This window comes from Cottoperca gobio, chromosome 24, assembly GCF_900634415.1.
Source record: "Cottoperca gobio chromosome 24, fCotGob3.1, whole genome shotgun sequence".
NCBI lineage: Eukaryota > Metazoa > Chordata > Actinopteri > Perciformes > Bovichtidae > Cottoperca > Cottoperca gobio.
Genome location: NC_041378.1, coordinates 19,772,106 through 19,799,560, shown reverse-complemented (window position 1 = coordinate 19,799,560; position 27,455 = coordinate 19,772,106). Strand labels below are relative to the sequence as shown.

Genomic DNA, 27,455 nt, shown 5'->3' with positions numbered 1-27,455 from the left:
TGATCACCAAGTTTAAAAAACGTTTTTAAACACCCCAAGGGACAGGTGTTCTTTTTATTAAAAAAAAGACATGAAATACTAATACTAATATATCTTACAACACATGATACATTTAATTAAAATGGCCATTTGTGTATCATTTGCACATACAATTAATATTAGGTCAATATTAAATTCAAAACTTAGCAGGTTTGAATATCCAAAATCAGTCCCAGGGACAAGTGATAAACAGCAAGAACAACACATAAAAGGCCACTTTTTACGTAATAAGAACAATGACTGGTCTATGATTTAATTTGTGTATGGTCCTTTTGGTGTTAAGTGAGTGTCACAAAAAAAAAAGGAAATGTGTTTTAGTTTTTCTTATTTCTGCCAGGGACACAAAAATGACAGAATCACCCATTTTTATTTGTATTGTTGATTTAATGTGTGAGCGAGCGATATAGAGAAGGTCACATAAAGCTCATTATTAGGCTGTCATTTGTAATATATTGTTGGAGTGGTAAGCAGGCCTATTGTTTTTGGATATTTGGGGGGTTAGGTGGTCCGTCAGTGTTTTTTTATTGGTTAAGTGGTCCTTGGTCTGAAAAAGTTTGAGAACCATTGATAGAGATAGATAAATACTTTATTCATCCTTAGGGAAATTTAGGCATCCAGTATCTTAAAGACATATATCATATAACATTACACATCTGCCCACCCTCCCTCCATTAAAAAGTAAGTAACAATAAAAATAAAATTAAAAATATCTGTACAGAAGGGCTACTGACCACTCATAACATCTGAGGTTATGTTGGTAATAGGCTAAAGAAATTACGAAAGCTTCTCTTAATGACAGAACATTGCTAAGTTTATGGTTCCAGTCTTTCCAGGTATAAGAGGAAACAGAGAAAAAATACAGTTCCAGGTTGAACGCCTGAACTTCTCGCACAATTTCACGGGTTTATTTTCAGACTACAGCAGGTAACTGAATAATACATCAGGCAAAGAATGTAATTGATATGCCCCACAGCAAAATATGATTGCATTACTGTGGTATTATTTTCTTTTTTTCTCTCAAACAGACGATGATTTCAAATTTTGGGTTTCTTTGAAACCTCTTGGTCCCAGTCTGTGTCAAGAACATCATTACTTAACTCAGAGCCAAACATAGACAGTCCTGAGAACGGAGTCTTGGAGCCACCAACACTACTTAGTGGAGGGCCCAGCTCAAAACACTTCCTCTTCTTCAGATTGGCAGAGCTTTGATAGTCAACAGGACCATCATTCATGCGGGTTGCAGCACGAGTAAGCTCTGCGTGCTTTGCTTTAGTTGGTGTCCCTTGTTCATGTTCTTGTCCTGGTGTGAGCTCTGTGGCTGCGGGGGGTAATATGTCCTTTACTTTTCCCACGGTCACTGCAGTTTTGATCTTTCGTAATAAGGGACTGTATTCCGGGAGATTTAGAGTTTGCTCGTCTTTAGAACTTCCTCTTGAACCTTCCGCACCATCTCGTTTAAGTGGACCTTTTTCCACTTTCGTTTGAGCTGTGGTTGTGGGTTCAGTTGTGCAGGGGAACGAGAATCTTGAGAGTTTAGCCAGGGTTGAAGAGGCCACAGCCGACTTGGTGTGGCCTGACTTGGGAGTTGCTGGATCACTGATGCAAGTGTTTGGTTTTAAAGGAGGGGTACAAGCGAAGCTACATACTTTAGTCTCATCACCAACGTCATCTCTGGTTCTTTGTTCTTCACCCTTTCCAAAGGAAAAATCATCCTTATCCAGCTCTTTTGGTGTAAAACAAACACTGGCTTCAGAGCCACTCTCTCCCGCCTCACTGACACAGCTCACCTGTTGTCTACTGCATGCGCCTTCTGAAACACTTTGGTACCGGTTCTGTCTTTTCTTTCTTTTAGTCTTCTCTGTGTCTGCCAGTGGGCCGGCTGATTCATTATGACTTACTGGCTTGTGTTTAATCATTCTGCTGTCTGTGTGAGGAGCTCTGCTGCCTGAGTTACAAGCGGTTTGGAACTCCGTGCTGATGTCTGGGCTGGCACTACGGTTGCGGGCCATCTTCTTTGGTTTGAATCCAAAGACTGACAACTTTGCATGCAATTCTTTACTTGTTACAGATTCAGCTGCCATCTTTTCCTTTAGTGTAGTACTGATGTTCTTAGTGGGAGTCTGGTCCCTCTTGTCCTCCGACGTGTTATTAGAAGGGCAGTTCTTACGTGATGACAGTGTGTTGCTCGTGTGGGAATCTAAAGTCGTGTCTACAACATCAGTCACATCTCCAGGCACCACCCTCTCTCCGTGTCCTCCTCCTCCCTCTTCATCACACTGATGATGACTCAGCTCCAACTCCCTTCTTCTGTCTCTCAGACTCTTGGAGACTTTCTGAAACACACACTCCAACGACTCCGGATGCTCTTTATCTTTCCGTCTCTCAGATTGCTTTAAAGTGCATTTTTCTTTGATGTTTTCATTTTTCTCACTTTTTCTTTGTTTTTCTTCTGAAGCAGAGCTAATTGTTCCAAAAGGATTTGAAACAACGTCCTGGTTTAAAGATGAGTCAGCGCTACTTACAAAGTCCTTCTCAGTTTGACAGTGTGGCTGTTTGCTAACTGTCGACATTTCTGACCAGCTGGAGTTTGGTTTTCTATTTAGGTTTTCTTGAGTTGATGTGATTATGGACGAGGCCGTACCATCTGATGATGAAGTGATGGAGTGGAACCAGTTCAAGCCACTCTCCACCGTGACATCACCCTGGTTACTGGTGTTGTCATGGCAGTGTGTTTTGTTGATGGACTTTGTGTCTCTGAATTGATGTTGGTAATTATCAGTTGGTGGGTCAAACTGGGAGGTGCTGCTCTTCAGCCTAGTGAACAAAGAGAATGCAGTTGAACTCCTTTGGCGAACTCCAAGGTCATACTGAACGATCTGACTTAAAAACACGTTAAACATGACAATGCCCCTGTGCACAAACCAGCCGCAGAAATACATTTTCGCAAATTGCTGTGGACGAATTAAAAGAAGTACTTTATCATTTGTACATTACTCACCCTGTGTTACACTGAATCCTTGAAGAAAACTGTTGATTGCAAAACTATGGCCTCGTCCACAGGTATATTTGTAAACAGGGTTTTTATCTTTCCTTGTTCTCCCAAAAACACACATAACGCAACACATCGTCGTATGCTCACTACTTCTCAAACATGTGCATGTTCTGTCCCGGTGTTTTCTATAGCTATTGCTGTTGTTAAACGTGGCCTCCATTTACTTCAATTCAAATAAAGATTTTTCTTTTTTTTTTATTCTTTGTTCACCTTGGAGGCGTGCGAGAAAAACAATGTTTTCTTCAAGAATTCAAGGTAATTGATAAACAAATGGTTATTTTGTGGGTGAAGTATTTCTTTAAGAAGAGACAATGCACACCGTGAGATGAGACAAAAACGATTACACTGGCCATTTGTTACAGTGGAGTTTGGTGGCATGGATCTGGCTACATGGACAATACATAGTAGGATTATGCAGTTTATTGTTCTCTTTGGGATTTCTTGAGAGTAAAAAGATAACATGAGCCACATCCTTAAAGCACTGAAATGTGCACAACAGATGGAGTTAGTGGCCAGTTACTCACCTGGCCTGTCTGTCAATCTCCTTCTGAAGAAGCTGAGGCAGGTTCAGCCCTTCCAGCAGTACATGACACTGAACGTGATACTGCTGAGCTGGGTCGTCTGGGAATGAGGTGAGTAATGCATTTACATTTCCCAGCAAAGCACCGCCCTAAAAGAAGGAGTGCACCGTATCGTTACAGACTGCCGCAGTGTTCTGGTGCAAGATGAATACGTTTAATAGTTACTAGTGTGTCAATGTCAAAATGTATCAAAGTAATTATTTGAATATAAAGCTGAGCTTAAAGAGTAACTCTACATTAGATTGTGGAAGTAAAGACATAGCTGTCTGGCCTCTACAGGTGGAAAAGTATACATCTCTTGATCCTCCCACCCCAGCAGGACAGGGGATATCCTCCCACCCTGCTCCACTACCTCATCCCTCCTCATCAGGATGCAGTGAAGAGTCCCGAAGCAATATGTGTGTGAACTGACAAAACGATTGTATTGTCAGGATTTGTTGACTGGATTTTTCTGAGTGGATGGTCAGGAAGTAGTGGGTTTAAATATTAAGCCAATCAAGATGTGTATTTGTGGCTGTTCTTTGCCAAAGGACTGTCATGTGACTGATTAGAAACCGCATAGTTTCTATGATGTGCCTGTCTGTGTCTCCAGTATATCAAAGTTTTTTTTCATACAATTCTTTTCATTTTGATAAGTATACAGTACATATTGTTTATACATGTCCAGCTCTTTGGCTCATGAAAATGGATTACAGACAGAATACATCACAGACATTGTAAAGTGTAACACCAACAGTTTCAAATATCAAGAAACAAACAAAAAGAAAGTATTGTATTTGTATAGAAAGTAGGTCACGTTGTTTCCTCCTTACCTGCATGGAGCACTCCATGACGGAGACGGCCATGACAGCATCCTCTATGGTCACCGTCTCTCTGTACATGAGCTTGGCGTGTGCTGGAAGGTTCAACAACAGTTCTGTGTGAGCTACTGATACACAATTATTGTCAATATTATCATTTTTGTTTGCCTGAAGACAATGTTTTCGAGAACATTTCAAGAAATAAATGTAAAAAGTATTATTTTAAGTTACACCAACAAAAATGCAGTAATTTATGGAGCACAGGTTTCCGCCACAACACTATGAGTGAGAGAGACAGGACTTCCAAACAAGGCTGTCTTGTTGTGGAATAGCAGCACCACCTTTCTGTGTAACTGAACAAGAGTGGATGACGATGCATGCTCCGGGTCTGTCCACAACTAATAAATCAGCTTAAAAAAAGGCGGAGGTCAAACTAATTTAGGATTTATATTGATTTTGAAACGACTAAATTGAGATGAAGTCAAAGTTCCCTCCTCACCTTCAGCCAGTCTGCTCAGACTCTCCAGCATGCGGATGGTGGTGCGGGCAGCGTTGCGGCTGTCACTCTGTCTCTGCAGCTGGTAGTAACGTGTCAAGATGCTGTTGGCGTCTTCAGACACTTGTGGCTTCAAGCGCTTAATCAAACTGAAATAAGTCTTAATTTTCTCCATGGACCACAGGCTGGCACACTCGGCAGGCAGACCTGAGGGCAGAACAAGAGCACTGACAGTTCAGCACCTTCATCATGAAAACCTTCAGGCAGGGACACAACTATCACAGCATTACATCATGAGTGATGCTACAATCACAATCAACAGTTCACATCATACCTTAACTAAAACTAAATATTAATAATTAATCATTATCCTGAGTCTTCTGCTGAAACAACATTCGGCATGGTTCAATAAATTATGTTTATATAAGAAAGGTATAAAAGATCTATTTACAGGTTATATTATACACTGCTTTTATAAATATTATCTATTTACTGATATAAACATTTTATACAACAACATCCCAGGTAGAACTCAGCTTAACTATTCGAATATCAGTAATTAGATTATATTTATAAATGCAGTGTGTAATATAACCTGAAAAAGATATTTTGTTGTGATTGTGTGAGAAATACCACAATCATTCAAATATTAATATAGTTTTGTTTGTCCTTTAGCATTTCATTTTCAAACGGAAAAGCACCTCCTCTACCTTTGTCCTCCAGAATAAAAGAGGAGATGATGCGGTCCCACTCTGCGTTTCTGGTGTCCAGCAGAACAAGAACCAGGTCGAAGCGACTCAGCAGAGGGCTGGCCAGAGCGACATTCACAGACAGCGGCTCGTTGGGGTCATACTGGCCTTTAGGGTTGGCAGCTGCCAGGATGGTGGTCCGAGTGTTCAGCTTACACACTATACTGCAGAGGAGAGGATGTAGGAGTAGCGCCTTGAGATTGCTTTTAGCTTTGAAGGCGCTTTACCAACAAGAATATTTTTTGTTTATCAAGTTTCTGAAAGTTGGACTCAGTTCATTTCTAGGATGTTGTTGAGGAGCAGATGAAGAACCTCTAAATGCTGAACTTCACTGCATCCCAGTTTAATCTTCCTATGTCACAGGAACCTGCCTTAGCTGTGTGCCGTAACAATTCATGTCATAATAAGCTTGCTAGTATGGCTGCTCAAAAATGGCAAAAGTCTTAATCACGATCATTTTTGGTCAATATTGAGATGACAATTATTTAACTTACACATAGACTTCGTAAAGTTAAATGCATCAGGTGCACTTTGAGAGCAATATTAAGAAACTAGATCTCTGGAGAACTGGTGCTCTATCAACAATACAAATCATTAGTTGTATAGATATGAATAGTGATGACACAGCTACGCAGTTCACACCACAAAGCATGGTAAACGGGTGGGTTGCCGACACTGAGCACAGTCCGCCCCCGGTCAGAGAGGGCCGAGCCAGAATTAAATCCACGGCCCTGGGAAGCAGCTGGCTCGGGGCGAGGGGTGCATCTTCACACCGGGCCTTTCCAAACAGACCAAGCTTTTGTTTTCAGAATTGTTGGAAGCCAAAATTAAATTTGACGAATATCCCAGCCCTGCTATTGGAGAGGCTCTTGGGATGCTTTGGTCCAGACTGAAATATCTGAGCAGCTACTGGATGGATTGTACATATGCACATGGCGTATATTAGGCGTGTGCCCCCCTAACAGTGCCCCGGGCCCCCCCTGAAATTCAATATATTTTTTTAATATATTCACATTGACAGGTGCTCTTTTATTAAATAAACTAAACACTTAATAGTTAATAGTTCTCGCCAGTTAATAAAAACACAACATTCTGCCAAACTACAACAGTTGCATTGTTCATGGGTGACCACCGTATTAGTGATCACAATATTTCTGCCCTCTCTAATCTGGTAAGAGGCAGTGATGACACTGCTATTTTAAAAGACCTTATTGGCGCTTCCCAAAAATGTATTAAATAATTCCCATTAAAACTAGATGCATGTTGGTGTGCTTTGCTTCAACAGGGATTCTATGAGCGTGTGGACATGTATGCATGACTGTCTTACCCAGCTTTGGCCACACTAATAGACTGTTGTTCCATAGCTTCATGGATGCTGATGCGGTCATGTTCCTTGATGCTGTTGAATTCATCAATGCAGCACAAACCACCATCTGATAGGACCAGGGCTCCGGCCTCCAGATGCCAGTCACCGCCATCTTTCACTGCTGCTACCGTCAGTCCTTACACAAAACACAGCGTCACAACATTCAGTTAATCGAGTGAACTGATTGGATATGTTTCTATTTACGCATGTACAATTATTTACGTTAGAATATCAGATATTGATGACAAATTCCTGATAAATGGCTAATATGAACAGTGAACACGACCTACCTGCACTTGTTGATCCAATTCCAGCTGTGAGTACAGAGCGAGGCATGATCTTAGCTGCATACTTCAGGAACTGAGACTTCCCTGTGCCAGGGTCCCCAACCAGCAACAAATGACTCTCACCTGGAGGGGATTAGATTAACTCCCCAGTGAGGCAGCATTCCACTGGTACACTGTTTGTTTCCAATAACAAAAAACAACTTACTGCAAACATTTGTCAATTTCTATATTGTCACAGCCACAGATTGTCATTTGTTGATTTTGATTGGTTATCTTAAGAGGGCGGACCTAAGTTCACGCCAGAGAGGCGAGAGTACAGAAGGAAGAGGAGAGGCATACTGTTGACTCTGCTATGTTGTCCCTACAATTGTAAAATACTCTTTTTTTAAATGGCAAATATCCATTTCAGTGTTTCCCCTATAATCAGTGTGCAGTGGTGTCGTGAGTCAATGAATGAGGCGTGTATGTGGTTAGTTCACATGCCTGTAACAACAGCAGGACACTCAAGTGTCTGTGGTTACTGGTAAGTGTCTGGTAGTAAACGACACGCTAACGTGTGGACGGATGTGGTGTTGTTAGCTGAGCTAGACCAAAGAATATTCTGTTTAAACAGATGGGTGATTCTGTTCTGCCCTCATTGTTCTCTTTTATGTGGAGGGAGCACTGCGTCGGACTCCATTTAAAAAACATTGCCTTTTAAATTGCATGTCAGCAACCGGTAATATGGTAACTTAGGAGGCAGTTTGGCCTTGTGTGCTCTGATTAATTTGGCATGCAGTCAACACACAGTCATAACTTAGTTTTAATGAAAGCTCAGCTCCGGGCATTTGCTCCTGGTGTTCTTCACCAGTTTTGTGAAGAGGAAATAACGGGGGTAACTGGCAAAACAACTTCAAAAGTGACATTTAAACAAGTTCTGTCCACGTGTAATTGTAAACCTAAATTAAGTGAAACTGACTGTTAAACACAAGAAGAGGAGAGCGAATGGATGGCACAAAGCTGAGTTCACAGGTGACGCACAGGGACATTCGTATGTCGTGGCCTGTATGAGGCTCAGTTGTAATTATATCCTCTGGACATAAAACAATTAATTTTATCATGGCAATGTATTGCATATTAAAGATGTAAACTCTCTGGCTCAGAGGTCATATACATTAAGATATTGGCATCCTTCTTTTCAGTTGCTTAATTCAAACACATATGAAATAAAAGCGATACCTCTGATCTTGGTCCCAGAAGAATCTATTCTCTGCACTCCGCCAGCCAACACCATGGCTACCGCTAGTTTAATCACATACATGCCAAACACCTGTGGGCACAGGCTCAACAACATCTGGTTCCTACCTACAGAGGGAGGACAGAGAATAGCATTTCAAATAAATCAATAAATACATAGTAGACTTTGTAGAGTTATGAGGAACACTGTTACACACCAGCTATGGGATCATGTTTGTAGCTATCCCAGAAGTCTTCAAACTCTTTCTGAACGTCCTTCAAGAGAAGAGCAGAAGCAGCCTGCTGGTTGTTCACTTCTATGTTGTTGGCTTTGAGGACCAGCTCCACATCACAGCGAGTGACATCGTAAAAGGGCTTCCAGCGCTGACACATCACCCCATAAACAGTCACGTCATCTCCTAGGAGCCCCCCATACAGTCCAGAGTTACTGACAGCTACAGCAGGAGCATGGCATTGTTCACTGCCACCATCAGGAGCAAATATATTTCTCATCGTTTCTCATTTCAGTTCAACTTTCATGCTGCAAATATGCTTTGTCCCACAGAATCAGCATACAGGACCTACAAGGTATTTCGTCACAGAAATGTATTTTAATTTCATTTAGTCTTCCTTATTAACAAAACATAACATTGTACGGGAAAAGTGGAACTTATGATCTGTTCACTGAGGTAGTTGGTGACACTACCTGGATTGTCCTCAGGCAGTTTGGAGCAGCTGGTAGTTTGTGTTGAATAGCAAGTGAATCTTGTCAAACCTTGCCATTTAAAGTTCTTACCAGATTTACAACTGTCAACAAGGTCATCCTCCAGAACCACCACCATCGACCGAGGAATACTGCCCACTGACAGCCTCTGCACCTGTGGTGGGGGATACAAGGTTACACTGATCCAAAGTACAATCCACAGACTCTGCAAATGAACTGAAGAAAACAATAACACATGTAAATCTTTCCTACTTGCTCTTGTATCTTGATCTCCTGGAAGTCCCTGCAGGCAGCAGGCTCAGATCCTCCAGACAAACAGCTGAATTTGTACGAATTACAGACAACAGGGTTGGGACAGGCAGCCGGTGGGACGAAGGTGTAGAATTGGTCGAAATCAGCCTGCAGTGTGAACACGTGGCGACACTTGGAGCACATGTAATCACGCTCGTATTCCAAAACCTGTAACAGGTGGAGAAAGATTCTAAGTATAGCTCAAAACAAAAACGTGAAAACATAGTGCAGGAACAAATTTCTTCTACATTCTACTTCTACATACCTATTTTTAGGTGTGCATTACTTTTATTATATAACTGTTTATCTTTCTCTCTAACGCGGTACTAGCTACTATTAGGATCTTCGTAAAAAATGAGAATTCTCCAGGGAAAATACTCAAAGTACAGACAGTATTGTACATATTTGACCCTGTTGCTGCAATAACATTTGATCTTACATTAAATACTACACTCCAAATTGTTATTTGTCATTGAGAGAGAGAGAGACGCGATGCTCCCTCGGAGAGCGCACACACTCTCTCACCTGGAAGCTGGAAAAAACAGAGTTACCTGACTGAATCAGCGAGAGAACACCACCACTAGCGGCTGCATTATGATTTACCAAGTTACATGGAGCTGGAATGTAAAAAGAAATCAGCAATCCTGCACTTCATGGTTCACACACTGTCTGCCTCAAAAAACACATTTAACTAACTCACAGTCCAATAACTATCTTCACTTATCTAAGTGTTGTACGAGCAGGGCAACCCGGCTGTCAGGCGGCGGCCTTCAGTCACACTCTATGTCTACACCTCATCAACTAATCATTACCCATTTTCCTATTCCAGTTGTTACTACCTAACCCTTACTCACTTCACGTTCTGTCTTTCTATCACAGCCCATTTCCTTATCCTAAACTATCTTACCTCTAATAGACTTTATCAAGTTTGCATTATTCTTTCATATCTGTTATTTCATTATTTTCATTTACTTATCATCATCATATTTGATCAATTTTAATATTAGTTTATGGTGAATATTATTGTAACCTCTGTGTTTATGTTCTAAGTGCTGCTGCTGTCTTGGCCAGGACACTAATGAAGCACTTCTCCTGGTTCAATAAGGTTAACATTTCTTCTTCTTGGAACATATGTGGTGCAGTTTAGTAACTTCCCAGCTGTTGCTCTTAACATGCAACCAGCTAGTCATCACCATTCTGACACTAATCATATTCGAGTAACTCAACAACCAGTATTAACAAATATCTCACATGGATATAAATGATGTCTAACAGATTGCTTCACTATTAACCGATGAATTATAAATTAATGTAATATTTTACTTCCCTTTCAGTACAAATTGTTGATAACTGAAGATGTGCCATGCTGTTACCTTGGCAACACTGGTGCGTATGACAGTACCAGTGACAGACAGAAAGTGTCCCACGTCTCTGGACCTGGGAATGGTTTCTCTGGTCAGCTCTGGACACACTGGCAGACCTGGAACACATACGAGTCAATAAATAACAGAAAAGTTAAATAGGTAGCTCAAACGGTAGCACAGGCGTCCCCATATACAAAGACTTAGTCCTTGCCCACAGCGGCCACCGGTTCGAGTCCGACCTGTGGCGTTTGCTGTATGTCGTTCCCCTTCTCTCCCCCTTTCACAATCTGCACTGTTCTATCATAAAGGCATGAAAAAGCCCAAATATATAACTTAAAAAAAAGTTTAATTAATTAATTCAACAGGCAAATCTGCAGCAAACACTTTACTAGCTAATCTCTAAAAACATTAACATGTATCCAACAGAGGCAATATATACAATCCCTACATCACACACAGGTTTTTCATCATGTGTGCAACTACACTGTGAAAACTAACTGCAACGTCTCAGGTTCACGCCCGGCCAGGGACCTTTGTTGTACGTCAGTCCCCATCTCCCTCTTACCTCATTTCATGTCACCTCTCTACTGCCTGCTATCTAAAAAAGGCCCAAATAAATGTAATAACAGTTAAATTAGTTTCTCAATCATTTCCATGTCCTCATTTAAAATTAGTGTTTTTTCTGTTGGGCTCTTGAAGGACATAATTGTATGAACTCATGTTTGATCTAACCTTGAAACGTCTTTGTCACAATCCAGATAACTGGTAAAAGCACTTTTTATATACCGTCACAGCTGGACCTTTAGAATCCTGGACAGATTTCATTTATAAAAAAGACATTGGAAACACCCATTTAAAAAGGTTGATGCTTTATCCATTAAGCCCAACAGCTACCAGTGAGTTATGTCTAGTCTGTTTAGTAGGCTACAAATATACTGCAGAGGAATACATCACTTAGACCAACAATGACTGATAATTAAGGGCAGAAGAGAGGAGAAAGTTAAAGTATGTGACAGTCTGAGATACCAGAATTCCTAACAATGCAAGCTCAGAGCAAAATCTGACCATCATTCTCAGCTGGGTGTCTAACCTGTAATGCGAGCATGAAGAGTGTGTCTCATTCTCTCCTTTGTTCGTTGTCCTCCGTGGTGCTTGGGAGAGGCTCTCTCTGATAACTCCAGGGCTGTTCTGTGTAACACTTTATCGAATATAGCCAGGACAGCATTGGGATAGGCGTTGAAATAGTCCCCAACCTGTGGCATAGTAGAGATACCATGTAATTTGTGTGTGTGTGTGTGTGTGTGTGTGTGTGTGTGTGTGTGTGTGTGTGTGTGTGTGTACATGTGATGTGGTTGATCTAGGAACAAGAGCTTAGAAACATCTTAGAAAATGTGGTTGTCCAAAGTAATGCGTCCAAGTAAAATGTATTTACAACGTAGCCTCATGAGTTATTGAAGGTTTTGTGGTAAATATTTGAAGATTTCCGTCTCATGTTCTACATGATAGCGGAACACAGTTCATTGAATTGAACATCATTATTTTACATGTGATTACCATGATATATCGGTACAGGAAAAATCTAATCGTATTAATATCGTACAGACTTTAACCATAAATCCTGGCTTAAATTAAACACATATCCAAGTCTCACTTCCACTGACTTATTTTATTTATTCTGAATACAGTAGATAGTATTATGAATTATGTTGACATTACCTCCATATTGGCTTCAAACAGAGTCATGGCATTAACAACAACAGGGCAATGGGTGTCTTCATCAGTGTCTGCAAGAAGGTGGAGAATGTCCCCATGATGGTGCTCTGACAGGTAGGTTTCAAACACCCGGCCAATCAGGGCCTCCTGATCTGGGCTTATCAACATAGTGACCTGATGTGATCTGAACCACTGAAAGAATAGAAATGAACAATGCCACGGTCAAGGTTTGACATGTATAGCCCAGGAACATACAAATCTTTAAAACAAAACGGGTTAAAATCAATTTAACCAAGTTCACAACATATTTTTACAGCGTTATGTCCATGTCCATTCAACATTAAGAGATCTCTCCTTCTGCATGGACTCCACTGTAGGGCTCTCATGTGAAATCAAACAGATCATTTGTGATCCTCTGACAGGGAGTGCTTTTCAATTATTTGTATTATCAATATTCTTATTTTCTTGATTAATCAATTAATTGTTTTTCCAGAAAATATAGAAAATATATATAAAAGGTTTCCAAGAGCCCACAGTAAAGTCTTTAAACAACTTTTTATTAGCGAACCAAAAGTCAGATTTCCAAAAGACAGTTTATCTTTGTAAAACATAGAAAAAGCAGGAAATCCTCACATTGGTAAAAGTGGGATTAGTGAATCTGAAGCATTTTTGCTTGAAACAAATGTGTTGTTTTTTTCAATCAATATATCAATTCACTGACTAGTCATTTTAACTTTAAAGAAAAATATTCTCAATCTCTAGAAAAACCTTCCTCAAATTGTTAGCTGACGGTACAGTAATAATACAGTACATAATACAGGCCAAGTAATCAGTGGAAGTAAAGGTCTGTGCACAGTAACCAAACTTCAACTCAATCTCTGCTTATTCGACAAAACACATCATGAGCTCATACGCGCAGCATGTTATTGATTAAACTACCCAAGAAGTGATGCATATGTTCAAAAGTCTGATAAATGGTAAATTGTAAATAACAATTGCGTACCTAATATGCAGATCCAATGTGAGAAAGGTGCAGTAGTTTGTAATTAGGACAGCTGGGCATTCACTTCGTAACGTTGGCTACAGAGAAGTTAACAGTCTTTAAATTAGCAATACAGACTCTTTGCCGTAAATAACTTTACCTCAATAAGTGCAACATTGCTCTAATGCAAACAGAAGGATTCACATACCGTATTTTACAGTGACAGAAACATGTTTTCGAAGAGCACCTCAATCTCCTTTTACCGATGTAAACAAGAGACTTGTATTGCGCGGGCATAACTGTGGGCAGGCTGCTGCCTGAATCTTCTTCTTCTTTGGTGTTTATTGGCGGTTGGCAAAACAGCTTAGAAGTGCATTTCCGCCACCAGCCGGACTGGAGTGTGGAACAAGAGAAAATGCAGGGGGATTTTTTTTTAGCTAAATCAGTTTCTTTTAAAACTTAATATCACAATATATATATTGCCTGCTGTTTTCCACCATAGATGTGACAGTGAAATGTCATGGTCATTTCTACCTTATTGACTGAAGAAGGGGATTTCTGTTGATATTTTATTTTCTACACATGTTTGACTAGTTCTGGTTGGCTACAGAAAAGATGTTCTATAAGTTTCTGCCCACAGCGTGTGCGTTCCCAGTTGGGTACTATTGGGTCTATTTTATATCAGGTTGAGACCTGTAAGGCTTAATCTCAGACAAGGGATGATATTTTCTTCCCTTCGATTCCAGCCCAACATCCTTCCAGCACCAACATACCTGTGCTGTACCTTGTTTATTAATTATCTATCTATCTATCCATACTAGGATGGGTTAAATGCAGAGTCTAAATTGTACTGTGTGTGCTGTGCTGTGTATGTCCATCCATCCATCGTCTACCGCTTATCCGGGGTCAGGTCACGGGGGCAGCAGCTACAGTAAGGAACCCCAATCTTCCCTTCTCCGGGCCACATGTGTGAAAGTCTCTGAGGCTACTTGAATAAGAGTTTTTTGAGATGTAGTTAAGCATGATTTAACAGTTGTGGTGTTAAGTTTTCAGGAAGAGGTCCTGCCAGAGAGACTGATCTCAGAGGGGGAAACAGCAATGCCATTTTTACACCAATGGGAGGCAGCAATGCACTAATCTGTGCCTAGTTTGCCGGAAGAAGAAGAAGAAGAAGAAGAAGAAGAAGAAGAAGAAGAAGAAGAAGAAGAAGCGCTCACTCTGCTATCCGTTACTTTTCACTGCAGAGAGGCAGACAGTAGTAGTTGCATCACAGATACATCGTCAGTCTGATGTGGAACTTCCTGGTCAGGCAGAGCTTGTCACAAGAACCAGAACACGCAATTTGTCAGACTTCTCTCAGCTAACCCAAATACGCAATCTAGATACCGGGTTTCACCGTTATTACGACTGTGTTATTTCACAGTGGTCAACAGAGAGGGGATTCATTCGTTAACGTTACCCACCATTAAAGTTAGCTAGTAAGCTAACGTTAGCTCTGTTGTGCTCTAGCCATGTCCGCTTCGGCTGGATGCTCCCCGGTGGGTCATAGCTCAGGTCATAGCTCGGGCCTCGGCCCTGGTATGTCCATGTTTCGCTGGCTAGAAGTCTTGGAAAAAGAGTTTGACAAGGCCTTTGTGGACGTGGATCTCCTGCTCGGAGAAATAGACCCAGATCAAGTGGATATTACGTACGAGGGTCGGCAGAAGATGACCAGCCTAAGCTCCTGTTTTGCTCAGCTCTGTCACAAAACCCAGACGGTTTTCCAGCTGAACCATAAACTAGAGGTTAGTAACTACTGTGCACAATTATCGTTCAACTTAAAAGTGAGTTGTAACGTTAAGTTAGGTTAGTCATCATTCAGACAGAGACAGAAAACTGATTGATGGTTAATTTTGATTGTTATGCTTCTCTACTGTAATTGAACCTCTTTCTGTTCTGACAAGTAAAAACAGATGTCAGATGTTACACAACTAAAGAGTTAGGCAACAGGCCCACTTCTTTAGACCATTGTTTAAGTTGGTTATTTATTTATTTTTAATTCATGACCTGCGAACAAGTGGCCACTTTTTTCGCTGGCATGTGACTTTTTTGTATTATATGTTGTTATAATGTCGTATCACATGTAGATTGTCAATTACATTTTTAATTTCAAGTAGTTTGAAGTACTTTTTTTTAAGAAGCTTCAGTTAACCACAGTAGATTTCTCCCTATGGTAGATCTGCTGTAGTTAAACCTCTTCTAGTGTGACGTCATTGGTAGCTTGCAAAGCTTTCAAAGTAAAAAACTAAACAATCATTGGCCAGATATATAAATGATGTGCACACACTAAAACTATGCATACACCATGTTTGACATTTATCAAAGCAGAAAGTGTGGTGAGAAAGCGTGCAACTATTCCAGACAACACACACATGTTTTTCTAGAGCAAGCCCAGGGTATATGGAGACATCATTTAATAATCATTGTTTATGTTATTAACCACTTTTACTGATTGTGTTGTTTCTATTCATTTTTAATTGTATTTCTTATTATGTCAAGTCAACACAACAATCAATTTAAATCCATCAATTTTCAAAGGCACATTTATAAACTTGATTTTGACTTTAGCCTTTTAGAACGGTCAGTTATCTTTGGTGGACCGGCTGTATAATGGAGACACTTTTTCTAAGAGTCCAGCTGGGACTGTATTCTCTAAAGCCAGCACAGTGTGGATTCTGACCTGCCTCTCATACCCTCCCCTCTTCTACCACACTCTTTGCTCCATCCATCTTCCCTTCTTCTCCAGGCTCAGCTGGTGGACCTGCGTTCAGAGCTGACTGATGCTAAGGCTGAGCGAAAAGTGATAGAAAGGGAAGTCCATGACCAGCTCCTGCAGCTTCATGCGCTTCAGCTGCAGCTTCATGCCAAGCAAGGCCTGACTGAAGACTCTGATGCCATCAAAGACAGACTGGTAAGTCTGAGGACGAGATGCTGTCCTGCACCTTTTAAACTGAATAAACGGAAGTTTTGCAATCAGGTTAACTTTATTTTTTAAAGATATTTTTAGTATGTTGCCTGTATTTAGCAGAGACAGGGAGGGAGAGGCTGGTATGACATAAAACAAAGATCAGAGGATGATGTAGCCACAGTATATTGTATGTGTGTAACCACGTGGCTACTGGAAGCCAAGGCCAACTAAGTTAAACATACAATCACAATAGAAGTCTGTCGCACTTTGACCAAGTTGGTTTTGCAGTCACTTGAATGGTTCAGAAATCATACTCTTATGTTCACCCTATGGAGCAACTTGTCAACAAACTGTGAGATTTCGGGCTCATTTTACACGGCTGTCTTTAAAAGCAGGACATTTAATCTTATGTAGAGGAGGAAGAACACCTCCACGCTGAAAATAACCTTTTGAATAATATATTATTGCAGAAAGACATTTGGAGACTTAATTTATATTTACAGACTTCTTTCTATTTAGTTTCTTACTGTATGTTGTGTGCTATGTATCTGTATGAAACGTTGGCTCTACTTTAACGACATGTGAACAAGCGTCCTACATTGTACACTGCAGAGCTAACGAAGAATAAATACATAAAGACTGAATTATAAATAATAGATGTAACGTGCAGCTGCTGATCTGTCTGCACATCTCGTCTGTATGAGTTGAGGTTTATCACAAACAGCAGGCGCTGTATTAGATGAACAAACATGGCCTATATTTCCCCACTCTACACATTTGTTAACAAATCCAAATACTGTTTCTCAAAGAGTTTCTACAGCTGACTTTTAAAAATCACTGCAGAGTCGTGTGAACTCTGGGCTCCACGTTTAACAACAGTGGTCTCTTCACCATGACGGTGCTATAAATGTCCATACAGCACTGGGATATTTATTGAAAGGAATATAAAAATATAACTCCAGTTTTGCATGTCTGGCGTAGTGGCAATTTTCATATAACACTGTGTCATGCTGTAAGTATTCATGCATGTGCAAGCTAGCAGGGTGTTCATGGAAGATTATTGAAAATGTTAATAAATTGTCATACAAATCAGACGTATACTCGTATAATTCCCCCATTAATAGATTACAAAAGGCACTCAACATTCATTCTAACATTGATTCCTCGAGACAGCCGACAACACTCTGACCAGACTGCGGCTGAGCCTCCACCTCGTCTACATCAGCTGGGTAATGGAAGCGGAACATCAGCAGTGTGATGATGTGGTTAGCAGCAGTCCTGCTGTACTCTAGAGGCTTCATAGTTCAAAGCGTAATCGATGAAGTTACACATGTAATTCAGAGGAAAATAGACTTTAAACCTAAAACTACATTTCAGTTGCAGTACCTGAAGTGTCCATTAGGGGAGCCTGTGTAGGCTGTGTGCTCTGCTTTGGTGCTTCATACTCCTTTCCTGGTGCTTCCACTGGTTTCAGTTACTTTTCTTTTCCAACTAATGCATATTGCTTTACAATATATCTGCCACTTGTATCAATGGTTAACTTACTCACAATCTCTGTTGCCTGAAATTACATTTTCTCTAATCTATGACTTCTTTCTGTTCTTCCTCTTTTCTTTTTAAAGCCTGCAGCTACATTGGGCGAGATGGTAAGTTTGTGTATGGGTTTTATATGCAGGATGTCATTTTTTTTTAAATAATTAGTTTGGATTGAATATAGACTTGTGTAGCTACACGTGACACAACCAGTGATTCAGGCAGGAGTAGAAAAGACTGACTTCCTTATTAACACAGCCAGGCGATCAGTTGTCAATGGAAAATATAGGATCGATCATACAGAGTTAGAATTACCCTAAAATTAAAAAAATAATTCACATCTACGGGCAATTTGAAGGCCTTTCACACTCGCCGCTTGTTGGCGTACCAGTGCGCTAAACGTGTTTGCATCTTTAATCCTGGAGGCCAGGAATGTAGAAAAGAGGTTTTGAGTTACCTCTCTCTGAGACTTCTGCTGATGGAAAACATGTGTCTTTCTCAAATGAAAATAAAATAAATAAATAATGATCTGGTTCCTTTCAATAACGTCAGACTTTGCTGTTGAAATAATCTCTAAAGACAAACATTAACTGTCCTGTTCAGGGTTCGGGTGGGCAAGAGAACTCCTCAGTGTTATAATAACGAGAGGTTATCCATTGACTGTGTTTAAGGTGAAAGGGGTCACTTGTAGCGACAAACCAGCAGAGAGCGATGAGCAACTCTGCAATCCCCCTCAGCTCTACTGAATGCTCATCGTTTGATTTTACAGCCCACTACTTTACTGTTTTGGTTCTCTCACCGCTCTCATCTGCGTCATAAGGCAGCCAAAGGCTCTGATGAACACGACCTGCTCGGCACCAAGGGGCGAAACATTTGTGACTGAACATAGTGGAGCGTTTAGCAGCTAAATAGTTGGATATATCTTCCTCAAGAGTTGGTGAAGACCTAAACGGAGCTTAAAAGTGTCTCAATATTGTACTTATTTGTTTACTTATTTGTTTTGCAGAGGGAATGCTTCTGTTATAGGCATGCCAACACATTCACCATAAGAACTTTAAGATGTAATTGTTGTGTTTGTTGCTTGTTGCTCTCCCCCTTGGATAGAAGATCGGTTCATTCTGCTTTAACACATTTTTAATACATTAGCTTTTGGCATTAATTTAAATTGTAAATGCAGATGAATGGAACCCTAACCGCTGAACACGGGCTTAGTGCTGAATATTTTCGATTCTTGGATTCACTGGGACTCTGGCAAAGCTAAATCCTGACCTTGAAATGTCATTATAGTCGTATAAATGTTTGCAGCAGCTGTTTCTTCCCATTACTTTTCCTAATTTGGAATAATATGTTTAAATCACAGGAAAACATTGAACCCTAATCTGAATGTGAGGGAGTAATCTTCACATATGATTACCACTCTATATATAACACTCTACATTTATTTCCATATACTCTATATTAATGGAATGAATTGAAACTGGTGAGACAACCACCTCTGCTCAGTGCTACTGTCAAGACATCTCATCTTGCTCATTGTGTGTGTGTGTGTGTGTGTGTGTGTGTGTGTGTGTACACATGTGATGTGGTTGATCTAGGAACAAGAGCTCGAGGTCAGCAAGAAGGATAAGTTATCGGAGGCAAGGCTGGACGCAGAAGTGAGACTATTCAAGAAAGAGAATGAGGCTCTGCGCAGACACATGGCCGTACTGCAGGCCGAAGTGTACGGAGCCAGACTGGCTGCCAAATACTTGGACAAGGAGCTGGCTGGCAGGTAAAGAGTCGGAGCTCACATCACCTTTTAGGTTCAAGATGAGGATTTGCTCAGAAGATACTACGTCAGTTGATTACTTACTTTTAGATAAGTGTTTTTTTGTATTACACATTTTCTGATCTGTTTAAATATGCAACAGGAATCTGAACATTGGATAAAGGTTCATTTTGTTCACACACAAGAGTCAAAGGTTTTCACACAGGGAGTTTTGGATTTCTCTTTGTATCATTCCATAAAACAGATATTACTGCTAACAGCCATAAAAAAGCCAAAGTGTTTAGGAATAAAATGTTCTATAAATCAGGCTACTAATGATGTATGAACAAACCCCCTCTGTAGAAACCTTCAGAATATGAAGGGCAAACTGGAAAGCTTGGTTTATGTGTTACTTGCACAACAATAATAAAATAATACATTTTATTTAGAGGCGCCTTTCAGGACACCCACAGTCGCCTTACAGTGCATTTAAAAGTTTAAACAGCTAAAACAAAGATGGAAAACAAATTCAAAGTCAAACCGACATAGATAAAACAGGCAAGGTTGAGATATAGACTTGCGTGTCGTTAGCATAGCAGTGAAAGTGGATGCCATGGTGACAGAGGATTGTGCCCAGGGGGAGGAGGTAAATGATGAATAGAAGTGGACCCAATACTGACCCCTGGGGGACACCCAGTGAAACAGGAGAACACCCTGACCTGTGGTTCCCCAGATGGACAAACTGTTGTCGGTTGGTAAGGTAGGAGGAGAACCAGGAGAGTGCAACACCAGTGATCCCAATGTCAGCCAAGCGTGCCAGGAGTAGTGGGTAGGAGATTGTGTCGAAGGCAGCAGTGTCGATGGTGAGCAGTCCAGAGTCAGCTGCACGGAGGAGGTCGTTGGTGATTTTAACCAGAGCTGTTTTGGTACTGTGCATTGGGCGGAAACCAGATTGGAAGGGTTCATGGAGGTTGTTTGAGTCGAGGTGGGACTGGAGTTGAGCAGCAACCACCCTCTCAAGGGTTTTTGAAATGAAGGGAAGGCTGGAGATGGGCCTGTAGTGGTTAAGGTCAGCTGGGTCAGCATTGGGTTTTTTGAGGGTGGGTGTGATTGCAGCCATTTTGAGGGTGGGGGGTGCAGTTCCAGTAATGAGGGAGGAGTTAATTATATTAGTGATCATGGGGGAAATGGACGGCAGACAGGCTTTGACGAGGGTAGTGGGGAGGGCATCAAGCTGGCAGGTGGTGCATTTGGCTATACAGATGAGCTTGGAGATGGTGGCTTCTGATGCTGGACTGAAGTTGGAGAGGGTGCTGGTGGGTGGTTGAACCGTGGTGGCCATCCAGAGTGGGTCCGTCGAGGGGTCGCCTGATGAGGCCAGCTGTAGGTGGATGTTGCTTACTTTGGAGCTGAAAAATTGCAGAAAGTCAGTCCAGCGTTCAGGGAAGATATTAGGAGGTGAAGTAGGTGGCTGACTGTTGAGAAGAGGGCTCTCGTGTTACCGGTGCCAGTGCTGATAAGGTTGGAGTAGTAGGTGGATTTGGCAGTGTAGAGGACGTTCTTGTAGAGATGTAGGTGATCAGCATAGATTTGGGTGTGTACTGATAGTCCGGTCTTTTTACACAGTCGTTCAAGTCGATGACCAGTTGTTTTGAGCCGTCGAAGGTCAGAGGTGAACCAAGGAGCGGTGTGGGCAAAGGAGACTGTGCGGGCTTTGACGGGGGCCAGGGCGTCAAGCGAGGAGGACAGACAGTAATTGTAGTGACTCACCAAGTCAGCAGGGGAAGAGGATAGGAGAGGGATGGGGTAGGAGTTGATCAGGGTGGTGAGATCTGTGGGGTCGATGTGTTTGATATTTCTGAAAGAGATGATCCGTTCTTCTTTAGCTTTTGATTGGGGGGCGTGAACCTCAAAGAGCACAACTTTGTGGTCTGAGATAGGAAACTCGGCATCGATGAATCGGTTCAACAGGTGAACATCACCATGAAACTTCTCCAGATGATTGCTTATTATTTTTTAAGTTTTCTGTTTTTAGTTTATGTCTAAATATGCTAATTACGCATGATCTTTTTTTAACTTTTGGTGTATTTAGGAGAAATCTACCGACGTAAATAGACAAAGTTAGTAAGATAAACACTTCAATGTGTATTTTGGATGTTTTCTTTCCACTAGTCTGAAATAATGAAAGAAATCCCAAAATCTCAAAATTGAAAACACGTGTTTTTGCCGGTAGTGCCTCGTCTGAAAAGAAATTAAACGTCACTCAAACTCAGTTCATATTAAGTTTCTAATTCTTGACAACTTGTTGGCCGTTGCAGTGCATCTGCCCAGTTTTAAAACCTCTCAGTGCACACATTGGTAGGACGGATTTAATCGATGCAGTTTGTTTGCAGGTTGAAAAGCCTATTTGCAAATGATGCGTGTTCTGTTTGAAACTTTATCTCTCATTATGTATCCCGCCAACACACAAACGAGCCTTGATACCGGGTGCTCTGAACTGGAGTGTAATTTGGCGGGGGCCATTAATAGTATATTTCTCAGGTGTATTGAGGAAAATGCATATTGCACACCCTTCACTCCATCTCTCCAACCCAGGATTTGAAACTTTGGCCCAAAGTGGCAAATCAGCCATAAAACACAGTAAAGTGCTCAATCGTCCCTGCTAGTTAGAGGGGGCTAAGTTACTGTTAGTTTTCTTGGATGAGCAGCATGAAAGGACTGCCTGGAATTGGACTTGACAGCATACTACTTTTTGATTTGTCTCCCAGGGTGCAGCAGATCCAGTTACTGGGCCGTGACATGAAAGGGCCGGCACATGACAAGCTGTGGAACCAGCTGGAGGCAGAGATTCACCTTCACCGCCATAAGACTGTCATCCGAGCATGCAGGGGTCGCAATGATCCCAAGAAACCCCTTCACTCCCCTGTTGGGCATGTGAGTGTACAACTACCAAGCAGTTGGAACTGTGGATGCCTTTTAATTTGTGCTTCCAAAGTGTAATGTGTTCATGTGATTACAGGAGCCAGACATGTTGAAGAAAACCCAGGGAGTCGGCCCAATAAGAAAGGTGGTGCTAGTCAAAGATGATCACGAGGGGCTTGGAATCTCCATTACAGTAAGAAGTCACAGCTGTTTGTAGTCTTCCTGAAAGTGGCTTTGACTGCCTGTTGAAATTGCAAATAGATGACTCCGTTTATTTCATGTGAAAAGATTTTCCGTGAGCAGAGAATAAACTCTCGCAATCAGATAACTGTAAAACCTGAATTTTCTAACCTGATGTGCTTGAACATTCTGAACTATGATCTCTAAGCAGCTTAACGTAGGAATTGAGTCGTGCATTACAGAATGAGAAACCTCTGCACCAGGAGTAGACAAACATATTAATAAAGGGAAATAATGCTGTCGTAATGCTAACCATTTCTCTATTTTAAGCCGCTCTAATTAGCTGCATGATGAGATTGCAGTCGGTGGGCCCCCCGTGATGGTTTAGGTCGTTAGTAGGATTGGAGGCCCCTGGGAGTGGCGGGGGGGTAAACAATATATATGTATAATCTCTGTGTTGCCTGAAGGCACATGCAGCAACACTCACTGTCAGAAAGCACTTTTAGAAATGTAAATTAAGCAAAACTGTTGTGAGGAACTGTAAAACATTAAATCACCATTAAAATCGAGTTAAACTCTTTTATGTCTTTCCTCCTCAGGGTGGAAAGGAGCACGGTGTTCCCATTCTAATTTCCGAGATCCATCCAAGTCAGCCTGCGGACAGATGTGGAGGTCTGCACGTCGGAGACGCCATCCTCGCTGTCAACAGCATCAATTTGCGAGATACCAAACACAAAGAGGCTGTCACCATTCTGTCCCAGCAGGTAACACAGGCGCTCACACACATGCACACACTGCACCACACCCGTTCCCTCAAAGTGCTCACTCGTGGTGTCTGTGTCAGCGAGGGCAGATAGAGTTTGAGGTGGTGTACGTGGCTCCAGAGGTGGACAGCGATGATGAGAACGTGGAGTATGAAGACGACACTGGACATCGCTACCGACTCTATCTGGATGAACTGGACGACCGCAGCACAGCGCCGCCCAGCAACAGCTCGGCATCGCTGCAGGGTACGTTTTCATATGAGATGTATAGAATATAGGTTTTAAATCATGTCACCGGTACTAGTTCCTGTGTTTGGTGTGGATGGCATTTGTCCACATTCACAAACAGCGTGCTTTCTGGTTGATGTGTAGAGCAACATATAACTTATTATACATCTGAATCTGTGTCCACCCTGCAGCTCTGGAAAAGATGTCACTGAGCAATGGAGCAGAGAATGGAGACACTGGCATCTCCTGTGAGACGACTTCAGGGGAAACTTCTTCAAAGCCTCCTGAGACTGACTGCTCCTCCTAGAGGCTCAACCTCACCATTGGTATTTGGAGATATAACAAGAGGATTGGTGGGATAATTCCCTTCAAAGAACTGAATCAAAGAATTCTATGACAACCTTAGGGACGAGGGAAAATGAACAGAGGTGGTCTGTTTTCCCTTTTTCCTCTTGGTGTTCTGGGGTGATGGGATTTGGAGGTCTAGTCTGGGCTTGTGGCAATGATTTGGAGTAAAAGTACACGTTTTAAGAAGCAGGGGTGTAACATATTTAGAGGAGGGATTGATATTGAATAATGGTTGACTTTTTTTCTGGATATTTTTAATTTAAGATACTGATGGAAATTGACAGCTAAATGTGAGAAAAGTAGACGTCACCAAGCTGTCGGGTCGGCACAGTGACATGAAGGAGGAAGAGGTTACGTTGGAAATGTGTTTTGGAGAAACGCTTGTAGAGTGTTTTGCTTCTGTTTTGTATTCATCTTGACCACACTATGACAAGACTGTATTGTCCTGCAGGGACCCCGGTAGAGACCACACAAATAACTTGGAAAGGAAATGATTGTTTTTTACGAAAGAGAATAAGTATGTTAACAACCGTCTCAGACGTAAGTGATCATTCTAGCTAGCAGGAGCAAGGCCATTCACGCTCGGAAGTTGTGCCTGTTGTCACCAATACACTTTTTAAAACTTTTTAGAAGCGCATTTAAAACCGAAGCAAAGTAGATAGTCTGAGTGTCCAGGGTTTAACAACCACATGATGATACAAAAGAAAACAGTTCTTGTCATTTGACAACAGTGGCTGTGACACCACAGGGGTTTCCTTCCCTACAGGCAGCGTGCGTCGTAAGGTTTGACGAGTAACATTTTAAAGGCACCTCAAAAATCCCTTTCCGAACGGCTGCCTTCTTTACTCTAGCTTTTTAAGGGCACAACCGGTTTCCTTTTTAAAGGGATATTTTGAAGTGTGGTTGTATGAGGTACTTCTCTATAGTCGGTGTATTACCTGCAGTAGATGGCGGTCTGCACACCCCCAGTTAGATAAGCAGACAGGAAGCAAAGCCATGTACTGCTGTGGAGGGGAGGGGGGGGGGCAGGGGGCAGCAGTAAAACGTATTCTAACCACCTAAAAGAAAGTCTAAATGTATATTTAGAATATTTTCACTCAAACTGATATTATTGTTTTTAGGCGGTTCAAATAAGTTTTGCCGCTGCCCCCCTCCACAGCTTGCGTGCTGTAACTCCAGTCTGTTTCTCCTAACCACCTACTGTAAGTAATACACTGAGTATGGATAAGTACCTCATACGACCCCACTTCAAAACATCTGGACTATCCCTTTAACACCCTTGTAGTATCCCAAATCCAAGTTCTTAATGGCCCCTGTCAAGACATTAAACCCTTCAGAGCCAGCATTTAGCAAAACAATCAAACAATGTAAACTATGCTATATGTATATTTTAGGCTAAAAGAAGCAAGTTCTTCTCCATATTCCAGATATTTTAGTTACAACTGACACTGCAAGGACGCTCAGAAGTCCTTGAGGACATTGTCATTGACCTCAAAACCCCGTCCTGGTATCCTATCCTATTTATAAGGTGGTGACTGCAGGGTAGATGTTCCATTGACCAGTCATCCCGCCATCGTTTTTTAACCTTGTTCCATCACTAACATATTTTGGCATGTCACTGTATGTTGAATACAGGGTGGGCACAATTACACATGTATGATATGTCATTGAATGCAATCATTCTTAATGATGGGGTCTTTCTTAACTGTTGTATTGCTGTATACTGTATTATTGTTTTATTACCTACCCAAAGATCTACAGTGTTAATACATGATTGTGCCCAGCTCTTGTATCTGTCACTACTACCTGCCCGTGCTCAGGCCCAAAGGAACACGAGTGAGGAAGCCACCTTACAGCATTCAAATGTCACTTTCTTTACTTTGTTATTCTGTTTACTTGGTGCGTGACTCTAAACTCTTGACACATATGATGTGCATCTTTATACGTAATGTATTCAAGTCACACAATTTATTTAGCCTTTAAATAAAGTTTGGTTCCAATATGATTTATTTGTAATACATTTGGAGTATTATTTTGATGATATAACTTTTGTTTTAAAAGATCACACACACACACGCAGCACATGGTAGAGCAGCACATGGTAGAGCAGAACATGGTAGAGCAGCACATGGTACATCAACACATGGTACAGCAACACATGGTACAGCAGCACATGGTACAGCAACACATGGTAGAGCAGCACATGGTAGAGCAGCACATGGTACATCAACACATGGTAGAGCAGCACATGGTAGAGCAGCACATGGTAGAGCAGAACATGGTAGAGCAGAACATGGTACATCAACACATGGTACAGCAGCACATGGTAGAGCAACACATGGTAGAGCAACACATGGTACAGCAGCACATGGTACAGCTACAGCAGTACACAGTATAGCAGCACATAGTACAGCAGTACAAAGTACAGTAGTACCCTATACAACCCCCCCTCCCAAACATCTGAACTATTCCTTTAAAGCTGTTTATCTTCTGGGTCTTGTGTACATCTCTTTCTGTATGCACTAATGAAATACATTCTGATTGCATTACAGCCCAACTCAGATGGGGTTTGATCAGTGTACACCGTTAAATCAACTTTCACACAACTTCTCAAGTGTTGTCAGAATGGAGGACATAGAGAACCTGACTTTACCTTGAGAAAATGTCACAATCTGTCTGCTCACTAAAGAGGAGCGACTTGCCTACTGACACAATATCCTTAATTACACAGCCCGGGGGGCTGGGAATCAACTTGTGGTGGTACCTTCAGAGGTAGGGAGGAAAAGTACTGATAGTATTTGAAGTCATATTTTAGCAGGGCCACATTAACAACATTAATAATAATTAACAATTGATTTACAGTTACTGTTCTACTGCATGTTTTAATCCATGATATCACATCATATTCTACCCCTCTGATTCAATCTTCCAAACATTTTCCCTGACTTTACTCTTAATTCCAGAGAAACAATCATATTCTTCTTTTCTCTAATCATGATAACGCAGATGCATTACCTGGTACAACTTTCCTTTGCTTTGTATCTTCTTCGCCAGACTGCCATCCTTTCCTCATGTCAGGTTAAAAGATTGGAACCATTTTTCTTTTCTCTGATATCTGAACGCAGTT

General features: G+C 41.4%; 2 protein-coding genes across 4 annotated transcripts; one reads left to right on the top strand and one right to left on the bottom strand.

The window, feature by feature from the left end:
- Positions 1 to 607: 607 nt before the first annotated feature.
- Positions 608 to 14,003, bottom strand: mcm9 (minichromosome maintenance 9 homologous recombination repair factor). Of its 2 annotated transcripts, XM_029425712.1 has the most exons (16): positions 13,868 to 13,992; positions 13,681 to 13,757; positions 12,681 to 12,869; positions 12,055 to 12,217; positions 10,974 to 11,080; positions 9,562 to 9,768; positions 9,382 to 9,463; positions 8,804 to 9,004; positions 8,589 to 8,714; positions 7,374 to 7,493; positions 7,045 to 7,219; positions 5,679 to 5,881; positions 4,972 to 5,175; positions 4,485 to 4,567; positions 3,616 to 3,761; positions 608 to 2,853 (listed from the first exon to the last, which is right to left on the bottom strand). In XM_029425712.1, exons 3-16 carry the CDS (start codon positions 12,843 to 12,845, stop codon positions 1,074 to 1,076), a joined length of 3,762 nt encoding a protein of 1,253 aa, XP_029281572.1. In that variant the 5' UTR covers positions 12,846 to 12,869; positions 13,681 to 13,757; positions 13,868 to 13,992; the 3' UTR covers positions 608 to 1,073. The 2 variants fall into 2 exon arrangements, with proteins under 2 accessions (XP_029281572.1, XP_029281571.1); XM_029425711.1 differs by lacking the exon at positions 13,681 to 13,757 and having other exon boundaries at positions 13,868 to 14,003.
- An 842-nt stretch (positions 14,004 to 14,845) lies between these two features.
- Positions 14,846 to 26,333, top strand: gopc (golgi-associated PDZ and coiled-coil motif containing). 2 transcript variants are annotated; one of them, XM_029425718.1, is made up of 9 exons: positions 14,846 to 15,443; positions 16,445 to 16,609; positions 18,229 to 18,252; positions 19,735 to 19,910; positions 22,655 to 22,820; positions 22,906 to 23,001; positions 23,588 to 23,752; positions 23,833 to 23,998; positions 24,172 to 26,333. In XM_029425718.1, exons 1-9 carry the CDS (start codon positions 15,171 to 15,173, stop codon positions 24,285 to 24,287), a joined length of 1,347 nt encoding a protein of 448 aa, XP_029281578.1. In that variant the 5' UTR covers positions 14,846 to 15,170; the 3' UTR covers positions 24,288 to 26,333. The 2 variants fall into 2 exon arrangements, with proteins under 2 accessions (XP_029281578.1, XP_029281579.1); XM_029425719.1 differs by lacking the exon at positions 18,229 to 18,252 and having other exon boundaries at positions 14,847 to 15,443.
- The last annotated feature ends 1,122 nt before the right edge of the window (positions 26,334 to 27,455 follow it).